Source organism: Silurus aristotelis (assembly GCF_946808225.1).
Source record: "Silurus aristotelis genome assembly, chromosome: 29".
Classification (NCBI taxonomy): Eukaryota; Metazoa; Chordata; class Actinopteri; order Siluriformes; family Siluridae; genus Silurus; species Silurus aristotelis.
Genome location: NC_139602.1, coordinates 9,573,543 through 9,585,358, shown reverse-complemented (window position 1 = coordinate 9,585,358; position 11,816 = coordinate 9,573,543). Strand labels below are relative to the sequence as shown.

The 11,816-nt window shown below is 34.3% G+C and overlaps 1 protein-coding gene and 1 long non-coding RNA gene across 3 annotated transcripts in view; one reads left to right on the top strand and one right to left on the bottom strand.

The window, feature by feature from the left end:
- Nucleotides 1–8,766, top strand: part of slc41a1 (solute carrier family 41 member 1) — a 31,836-nt gene extending 23,070 nt beyond the window's left edge. For both annotated transcript variants that reach the window (XM_083535321.1, XM_083535322.1), the window contains 3 exons: nucleotides 413–547; nucleotides 931–1,079; nucleotides 5,656–8,766. In XM_083535321.1, coding sequence (XP_083391447.1) covers nucleotides 413–547; nucleotides 931–1,079; nucleotides 5,656–5,841 — 470 coding nt within the window. In that variant the 3' untranslated portion in view covers nucleotides 5,842–8,766. The remainder of the gene's footprint in view (nucleotides 1–412; nucleotides 548–930; nucleotides 1,080–5,655) is intronic.
- Nucleotides 7,227–11,815, bottom strand: LOC310722769. Its single transcript, XR_014532488.1, has 4 exons — nucleotides 11,275–11,815; nucleotides 9,653–10,412; nucleotides 9,023–9,293; nucleotides 7,227–8,901 (listed from the first exon to the last, which is right to left on the bottom strand). It is a non-coding gene; the product is annotated as an uncharacterized lncRNA (long non-coding RNA).
- Between the last annotated feature and the right edge of the window lies 1 nt (nucleotide 11,816).

Sequence of the window (11,816 nt, the reverse complement as noted above, 5' to 3'; positions counted from 1 at the left end):
TATTAGTCACAAATTAAACATAAACGAGACAATGTGAATAATACCTGATAAAAATCTGAATATACTGCCATTAACCAGAATGCTGGAAATATAGACACGTCATGCAAAAAATATGTTTACGATTGTTTAGCTTTTTGTGATAAGTTTACATATTACATTACATTTTTTATATATTGTAACATTTATTTTTGTAGCGATTCAGGAAATGTTTTTGAGTTGATGGCTATTTTAATGCTCAATAAATTTGCTATATTTTGCTCTGTAAAAATCTTTTCATAGTGTTGATGTTTACCACAGTAATTGATTTGACTTTTTGTGTTTTGTTTCTCTGTTGCAATAAAGTTCGAGCGATTCAGTCCTGAACATGAGTTCATAAATTAGCTTTAATGTTGTTTATGATGCCCTGTTGTAGGTGTGGCAGGTAATCTGGTGGCAGTGCAGGCAAGTCGCATCTCTACATACCTGCACATGAACGGCCTCCCCATCGCTGACGCAAATCAACCCCCACAGAAATGCCCCACACCCTGCACCACGTTCTTAGGCTCAGGTAACAAAACATGATTGTCCACTCCAACCAGTTTGAGTACACTGTAAATCTGTGTAGGAAGCTTAGAATGGATTGGAATGTCTAGAAATGTCAATGAATTGAGGTGTTTGGAGAAGTAACAGTGGAATAGTGTTTTTATATTGGTGTATTAGTTTCAAAGTATTTGCTTTAACTGGAAAAAGAAAACTGAATTTAAATAATGTAAACACAGATCTGGGAAACTTGATCTGTCAAAAAAAAAAAAATCTCATCTAATCCAATCTAAGTTAATCAGAGCCTTACATTAGATGCATAACTATTTAGGTTCATTACTGGCTCTTTAAAAATGACCTGAAATTCAACCACACATGATGGACAGGGTTTCCTCCTCCGTTGCTTCACAGGTGTGAATTCTCGCTCTGCTCGAGTGCTCTTCCTCCTGGTGGCTCCTGGTCACCTTGTTTTCCTGTACACCATTAACTTAATGCGGGCTGGACACACCACCCTCACCTATGTCTTCATCGCTGTCTACCTGACCGCTGCCTTACTCCAGGTAATCTACTAAATTACACTAAAATTCAATACTATTCTACTATACTACACCAAACTACTACAATATTACACAATACTACTACACAAGAATATTATAGTACTACACATTATACTACAATACTGTACAACTAAACTATAATACTACAATATTATACTACAAAACACTTTCCTATTAAACTATAATACAGCAATACTATACTACAGTAATATACTACACCAAACTACTACACTATAATACAACAATACAATACTACTATACTACACTATAATACAATACTATACTACAGTAATATACTACACCAAACAACTACACTATAATACAATACAATACTACTATACTACACTATAATACAATACTATACTACAGTAATATACTACACCAAACAACTACACTATAATACAATACAATACTACTATACTACACTATAATACAATACTATACTACAGTAATATACTACACCAAACTACTACACTATAATACAACAATACAATACTACTATACTACACTATAATACAATACTATACTACAGTAATATACTACACCAAACAACTACACTATAATACAATACAATACTACTATACTACACTATAATACAATACTATACTACAGTAATATACTACACCAAACAACTACACTATAATACAATACAATACTACTATACTACACTATAATACAATACTATACTACAGTAATATACTACACCAAACTACTACACTATAATACAACAATACAATACTACTATACTACACTATAATACAATACTATACTACAGTAATATACTACACCAAACAACTACACTATAATACAATACAATACTACTATACTACACTATAATACAATACTATACTACAGTAATATACTACACCAAACTACTACACTATAATACAACAATACAATACTACTATACTACACTATAATACAATACTATACTACAGTAATATACTACACCAAACTACTACACTATAATACAACAATACAATACTACTATACTACACTATAATACAATACTATACTACAGTAATATACTACACCAAACTACTACACTATAATACAATACAATACTACTATACTACACTATAATACAATACTATACTACAGTAATATACTACACCAAACTACTACACTATAATACAACAATACAATACTACTATACTACACTATAATACAATACTATACTACAGTAATATACTACACCAAACTACTACACTATAATACAACAATACAATACTACTATACTACACTATAATACAATACTATACTACAGTAATATACTACACCAAACTACTACACTATAATACAACAATACAATACTACTATACTACACTATAATACAATACTATACTACAGTAATATACTACACCAAACAACTACACTATAATACAATACAATACTACTATACTACACTATAATACAATACTATACTACAGTAATATACTACACCAAACTACTACACTATAATACAACAATACAATACTACTATACTACACTATAATACAATACTATACTGCAGTAATATACTACACCAAACTACTACACTATAATACAATACAATACTACTATACTACACTATAATACAATACTATACTACAGTAATATACTACACCAAACTACTACACTATAATACAACAATACAATACTACTATACTACACTATAATACAATACTATACTACAGTAATATACTACACCAAACTACTACACTATAATACAACAATACAATACTACTATACTACACTATAATACAATACTATACTACAGTAATATACTACACCAAACTACTACACTATAATACAACAATACAATACTACTATACTACACTATAATACAATACTATACTACAGTAATATACTACACCAAACTACTACACTATAATACAACAATACAATACTACTATACTACACTATAATACAATACTATACTACAGTAATATACTACACCAAACAACTACACTATAATACAATACAATACTACTATACTACACTATAATACAATACTATACTACAGTAATATACTACACCAAACTACTACACTATAATACAACAATACAATACTACTATACTACACTATAATACAATACTATTCTGCAGTAATATACTACACCAAACTACTACACTATAATACAATACAATACTACTATACTACACTATAATACAATACTATAATACAGTAATATACTACACCAAACTACTACACTATAATACAACAATACAATACTACTATACTACACTATAATACAATACTATACTACAGTAATATACTACACCAAACTACTACACTAAACACAACAATACAATACTACTATACTGCACTATAATACAATACAATACTACTATACTACACTATAATACAATACTATAATACAGTAATATACTACACCAAACTACTACACTATAATACAATACAATACTACTATACTACACTATAATACAATACTATACTACAGTAATATACTACACCAAACAACTACACTATAATACAATACAATACTACTATACTACACTATAATACAATACTATACTACAGTAATATACTACACCAAACTACTACACTATAATACAACAATACAATACTACTATACTACACTATAATACAATACTATACTACAGTAATATACTACACCAAACTACTACACTATAATACAATAAAATACTACTATACTACACTATAATACAATACTATAATACAGTAATATACTACACCAAACAACTACACTATAATACAATAAAATACTACTATACTACACTATAATACAATACTATACTACAGTAATATACTACACCAAACAACTACACTATAATACAATAAAATACTACTATACTACACTATAATACAATACTATACTACAGTAATATACTACACCAAACAACTACACTATAATACAATAAAATACTACTATACTACACTATAATACAATACTATAATACAGTAATATACTACACCAAACTACTACACTATAATACAACAATACAATACTACTATACTACACTATAATACAATACTATAATACAGTAATATACTACACCAAACAACTACACTAAACACAACAATACAATACTACTATACTACACTATAATACAATACTATAATACAGTAATATACTACACCAAACAACTACACTAAACACAACAATACAATACTACTATACTACACTATAATACAATACTATAATACAGTAATATACTACACCAAACTACTACACTATAATACAACAATACAATACTACTATACTACACTATTATACAATACTATAATACAGTAATATACTACACCAAACAACTACACTAAACACAACAATACAATACTACTATACTACACTATAATACAATACTATAATACAGTAATATACTACACCAAACTACTACACTATAATACAACAATACAATACTACTATACTACACTATAATACAATACTATAATACAGTAATATACTACACCAAACAACTACACTAAACACAACAATACAATACTACTATACTACACTATAATACAATACTATAATACAGTAATATACTACACCAAACAACTACACTAAACACAACAATACAATACTACTATACTACACTATAATACAATACTATAATACAGTAATATACTACACCAAACAACTACACTACACACAACAATACAATACTACTATACTACACTATAATACAATACTATACTACAGTAATATACTACACTAAACTACTACACTATAATAAAACAATACTAGAATATTACACTTTTTTAGTACACAAGACTACAACAGTAGTATACTAGACTGTAATACCACAATACAATACTAGACAATTCTACTACACTATAATACAACAGTACTATACTACATTGTAATACAACAATACAATACTACACAATTCTACTACACAAGTATATACTACAGCATAATTGTACTCCTATACAACACTATTAAATACAATACTATTATACCATGATAGATAGATAGATAGATAGATAGATAGATAGATAGATAGATAGATAGATAGATAGATAGATAGATAGATCTGTATTGTCATTGCTTAGTACAGTGCAGCTTCACATCTACAAGAAATGCAAATAGTAGCAATTGTTCAAATTGTAAGTGCAGATTAATATGTAAATATATGTACAACGTGTTGTACACTATAATACAATGCTATACTACAATACTAAACTTTTTTACTGCACAACAATTCTTCCTATTTCTACTACACTAAAATACCATATTATTGTATTACAACTACTTTTATACCCGGAATTATAATATAAAACTGATATATATTTCTACAGTATTTATTCCTTATAACAAAAAGGCCACGTTGTACATTTTATCCACATGAAATGTAACACCATTAACATTTTTGATATTCCCATTGACTGTATCCTCTCCAGAAAAAAACTGTTCTGTCCTGAAGCTGTCAGTAGAACTCAAAGTTCCAGCTTTAAATGTGCCAAAACTGGATAATTTCATAAATGTCATTTCAGAGAAACTTTCACTACATTCTCTCCTGATTTGCTGCTATGAAACCAATGAGGAATTAGTACAGACGCGTACTAAAACTAAAGCGTACAACCCCCCCCCCCATTTGGTGTTCCCTGCAGGTGATGCTCCTGCTGTATCTGGCTGACTGGATGGTGCAGTGGATGTGGAAGAGAGGGATGGATCCAGATAACTTTTCCATTCCCTACCTGACAGCCCTTGGAGATTTGCTGGGTACGGGCTTCCTGGCTCTGTGCTTCCATATCTTGTGGATGGTCGGCGATAGGGACACAGACGTGGGTGACTGAACGCTCTGCCGAACGTCTACGGAAACCTCACGAGTCTTTTTTATCACAAAAACAAAAAAAAAACAATATGCGACTTGCGATATTATGGCTACAATAGCCACTATGAATTTTATAATAACTCGTAATACTATTGCTGTAGTAGTGGTATGTTATGATGAATACATTATGGCTTATCTTCTCATGGGAGAACAGGAATCCTCATTATTTTTCAATGGGGATGTTCAGCCACTTTATTATGCTCAGAGGTGTCGGCAGTAACACGGTGGGGTTCGGAGAAGGGAAAAGGTCGACTTAAACTTGAAGTTTCACGGAGAATTAGGATGCTCAGACACCAAGTGCTCGATGTGTAAGTGATATTAATGAAGCAATTATTGGAAGTTTCCAGACCACAGCGAAGTGACCTTGAGTGCGTGTCGATTACCTCTTAAGTTCCTCATTAATCTTTGAAAAGTTGGAAATCTCCGTGCAACGAGCAAATCAGCCTTCGGGTTCCGAGTCTTTTAATTTTTTCCATTCTACTGAAACAAAATTTTTTTTTCATCTCATCTTTTAAGACCTAAAATTGTGCAGTGCGACAAAGCGAGAAGTCTTGATTAACACACCTACACACGCTACAAGCGTGGCAGGTTCATCTAATATCAGACGGAGCTCGGGTGTGCCGAGACGCCCAGACGTACGCGCCCGCGCCATCGCCCTCTACTGTACAATTAGAGAAATAAATGCGGCACTCCACAGGTATCCACTTCACTTTCAGTCACGCATCAATATGCTTGTATCCAATTCTTTGCGAGCATGTAACATTTTTCTAAACTGCCTTCTTAATTAGCGTGCTACGAAGCTTGAGAGGGCTATAAATACACGCTGGCTTTTTCTCAGAGATGAGCCAAAACGGTTCACGCACACATTTGACTTAAAGTCATTGCATTCATGACTACAAGGCCTGAATGAAGATGAACGGGGTTTTTTTTTTTTTGTTTGTTATTATTTTTTAGGTGAATACCACCCTATGAAAACTTGAACTTGCTAATAGTTTGTCTTATAAGAGCATATATCTTCGGTACTAGGCTTTAGAAAAGGGAGCCCTTTAATTATTTTTTTAATCGCAAGTTAATCCATGTACACAGAGGTGCCAACACTTACGCCATACACACTATATGCACGCTATACATTAAAAGCAGGAACTTTTTTCTTAGCCAGAAAAAGAAATCAATCAAGAAAATGTCAGGTTTTGGTTTTTTTTTCCTAAAAATCTTTGTGCCGATTTGCAAAACTTTCGTTTGGGTTTTGAAGGCGGGGCTGTTGTTTTCAGTCGTTTAAAGCATGGCATAAAATGTGCTGTTAATCAGGTGTATGATTTCCTTTAAAAATACAAAAAAATGTCAAAATTTTTGAATTTTAGCTAAAATTGTTTTTAGCGATTTTTTTTTTTCTTCCTGGACTTAATATCAATTATACATTGACTTGGTCACGGCAGACGCTCGCGATTGGCTGGCGTGAGAGATGAGATACCTCTTTTGAAAAAATGGCCTAATCCCTTTTCACGGTGCACCAATGACGCCAACTAGCTGAAGTAAAAGTTGATGCTTTTCTTTCTAGAACTTGTCTCGCTTTTATCTTGACTTTTTTTTAACCCTATTAATGGCACTATTTAAACAGCGTTTATGTTTAAAAATCATTCATTTAAACATAACAGATGTTGCCGTTGCTCGGCTGTTTTATGTAATAGGACCTTCACAATTTGTATCCGAGTGCCTGAGATGCTGCGTTGTTGGTACCTCTGTGTAAAAACACACTCATTTGTAAATCCCACTCAGAGTTTAATGTTAGTGAGGGTCTGTCTTTGCTTTATGTTTTGCTTTATGCTACAACGGGGCCAGCAGAATGGATTGTGCTGAGCACAGAACATTAGAAGAAATTAAATTACAATATATATATATATATAAATAAATATATATATATATATATATCACTGTGCGTATAAATCGGCACGGATTCCCTTCATACTGTAAAGCCGTCGCGCGACATCAGAACGGTTCGCTGTGCAACGCGTACCGTAATCCAGGGATCCCGCGCAATTCACAAGACTCCCGAACGTCTCGCACGAAACGTACGCAAAAAAAAAACGACACGCTGTAAAAGTCGACGCTGCGTCCAGCCGTCCTGAAGTCGTCTCACCACGCGGCTCACGCTACCGCCGTTCCCATTACAGCCCTTCCGGTTGTGAATACTCTTTCAGGGTATGGGATTGCTCTGTTTATTTATTTTTTAGAGATGCATACAAAGCAAAAAATGTGTATATAATATATTTATTCTATAAATAAGGTGTTTATTTTATTCAATGTTTTTTTTTTTTTTGCAATTTTGGGCAAGAAGAGATGTAATTTACTGTAATTTCTTTTTTTTAACAATTCAGATGTCGGTGCCTAATACTTCTGAAACCTCACACTCAAGCTGGTTCAGTAGCACACTGAACGTCGTAGGCCTTAACTGCAGCACGGCTCAACACCAACTAGCTGGTTTTCTTTGTTCCCTTTTGTTTGTCCTCTTTTTTTGTATGATTTTAATGCATCGTAAATAGTAAAATTGCAAAGTTTTTTTGTTTAAGATTTGAGCTGTTTCTCCGCCAGCAGAAGATCCGTGTACGGTCGTAGGTAGAAGAAGAAAAAAAATAAAGAATCACGCCAACGTCAAATCTTTATGAGCTCAGTCGTATGTTCAGTTTATACCTGCAAACTGTGTAACGGCTACTTTGTGCTGCCGGAGAGACTGAGAAAGCAGACGTGTTCTATTGTGTCTCTGAGACGTTACACGTGAGTAATCCAGTCTGTCTTCTTGCTTTCTCCTACCCTGCACTCTGCTGCTCCAGATGGGACTCAACAGCGGTACTTGTAAATTGCTGGAAATAAAGGAATATATTATTCCGTCTATGTGTCTGTCTTTCCTTTGTGGTGACTCGGAAGCTTGTTTGATGATTTTTACACATGAGCCCCCATTACTAAGCAGTTCATTTGTAGAAGTAGTAGTTAGATAAACACATGATCTGGTGCAGGGCTTCTCAAACTCCTGCTAAAACAATATGGACAAAAGTATTCGGACACCTTTCAATACAGTTTGTTTTTTGGATACTGTGGCATGAAATCTTGCCTTTCATTGAACTGCGAGACCCAAACCTGTTTTAGACAGTTCCCCTGTGCACAAAGCCAGCTTCATGAGCATATGGTTTACATGGGTTGGAGTTGAAGATCTCCTGCTATAGAGCTCCTAATCTATTGAACACTTTTGGAAAAAATGTGAATGCTGAGGACCTTCTTACATGAGTACCTGATTTGTGGCTGAGTGAAATCTCACAAATCTTAACAACATCTAGTGGAACATCTTCCCAGAAGAGTGGAGGTCATTATAACAGCAAATGGGCACTAAATGCAGAATGGGATGTTCAAAAAGCACATGATCTCACGGTCAGATTTCTCCAAATGTGTGCCCATATATTCAATTTTAATGTTTTTATGAGTTTCAATTCAAGTTTAAATGAAAATGGCAAGTCAAACCAATGAATACTGTTTGATGTGATTTTCCGACACTATGCCTTGAAAACAATAACGCTTATTTATTTGAGCCTCATAAAGATGGCTGAGGATTTCAAATCTTTAAGCACACGTTCGGTTTAAGTTTTATTTAGGACGTAATAATTTTGAAATGTGTGTGTGTGTGTGATGCTCTACGACACACTGGCATCCAATCCAGTGCTTTTTCCCACATCAACCCTGGTGTCCATGGGATCCAAGGTGACCCTGGCCAGAGGATGAATCACTGTCTGAAGCTCAAAGAATCTTTAAATGGGAGTCGATGGGAATAATTTCTACACTAAAAAAAACTATTTGTTTATAAATGTTTTGTCCCGAGTGTCCTGTAGGGTCATGAACAAAACGTTCTTATGAGAGAGAGACAGAGGCAGGCTCGAGTGAGGGGTTTGAAGGGGAGGGATGACAGACCGTCATTGTTCTCACACAGATGTGTCGAAACATCCTTCATCGGTGCGCAAAACAAGGGCAGAACATACACTCCACTCCAGAACTACTGGCACTTTTTAAAAGGGAGATGATTGTCTAATTCATATGAAATCATAGGATTTTAGAGACCCAAACCTGTTCCAGCATGATGTTAAGATATGCTTTACGCATCAGACTTTGGTTAAGCCATGGTGGTGGAACGAATCTCCACAAATCTCCACAACATCTTCTCAGAGGACTGGAGGTTATTATAACAGCTAATAGGGACTTACTGTGGAATAGGAAGTTCAAAAAGAAGCAATCTTATGTGCTTTTAAACTTTTGTCAATAAGGAACAAATGTGCATTTTGCATATGTAGATTTCCAGGATTGCATTCTGAAACACACACTTTCCATTCTGTGACTTGGAATAACCTGCATACCAGGCGTGTGGATTAACCTCAGGAGAACATGTGACATCTACAGTTGCAGACTGAAGCATACATAAGTCACTCATTATAATACAAAATACCTCTGATTATAAATATAATGGAAGAAGTTATACATGGGAGCGACGTCATGCTGAAAAAGCTTAAAAGCTTCAGGGATTTGTAGTGGTTCCTAGTGGTCATGGTAGTTTCATGGAAGTTCTATCAGCCCTAATGGTGTCTGGTTTAATGTTTATTTAGACTGAATAGTGCACTACATGTGTGGAGTTTTGACATTGGACCTCCTGGAGTGTTTAAAGGCTCTGGCATGGAGAAGCTGGTGCTGGATCTGTGATGATCACAAATGTTGAGCTCAGTAGCTCCTAGTTTTATACCAATAAAGACTGTAGAAGACTGTAGAAAGAACATTACTTATAATCTTACACTCCAGTGCTCATGTTAGTTCTCACTCTCCAGTGTTCTGTATTGTTGAAAGATTTATGATCAAACTTTTGATGTCACCCAAATGAGGATGGGTTCCACTTTTGAGTCTGGTTCCTCTCAATGTTTCTTTCTCATAACATCTAAGGGAGTTTTTCCTTGCCACAATCGCCATGGCTGCTCATCAGGGATAAACACACACCTTCACCTTCACTGTTGATTTCTGTAAAGCTGCTTTGAGACAATGTCTGTTGTGAAAAGCGCTATAGAAATAAACTTGACTTGACTAATGAATTAGATTCCAGTGGTATTCGGTTAATCAAGTAATTTGGTCATTTGGTGTAACATAATGGAAAAACTTAAAGGTGACACATTCTCGATACGTTTAATGGTTTTCTAATGGAATCCAGTCACATCCTATAGGAACCCAACAGGGATTGTAAAATTAACAATGTGACTCATCGATTTAAACGTGTGCATCGGATACTAGTTGGCATTTGTATCGTGACGCGATACAAATATCGTAAAAACGATTTGTATGTAATTATTAGTTACACTTCGATTACTTCCAAAGCGACCAATGTTTTATATGTGGATTGATTTCTCCTCGCTAAACTGTTTCTCAAGCGCGTTTTCTCATTCACGTAGCAGCAGTGGTGCTTTGACGTACTGTATCACAACACTACGGAGAAAGAGGCGTGTCCTGAGAGTCACATAGATCATGGATTAACATGGCAGAGGTAGAACTGCATCTTCCTTAAGAACAGGAAAAGACGTCTGGTTCGTTGCATCGTACAGCATTGAATCACATTGTGTTGAATCGAATCTAAATCGGTTCCGACTGCATCGTAATAGGGAGTGAATCGTCTCGCATCACATTGGTAGCTTCTCCATATGCACATTTAATGGATCGTATCTTTGGCTACGCATCAAAATGCTAATCGTATCGACCTGAGTTATAGGGATGCACATCACTAGTGTCTAATGGTGATTGTTTTGTCCTGGAGTATATTTCAGAAAACACATGAGGGAACAATGCAGTCTAGATGAGTCCACCAGATGAGGAAGGGTTTTCTTTAGAGTCTGGTTCCTCTCAAAGTTTCTTCCCTATGTAATC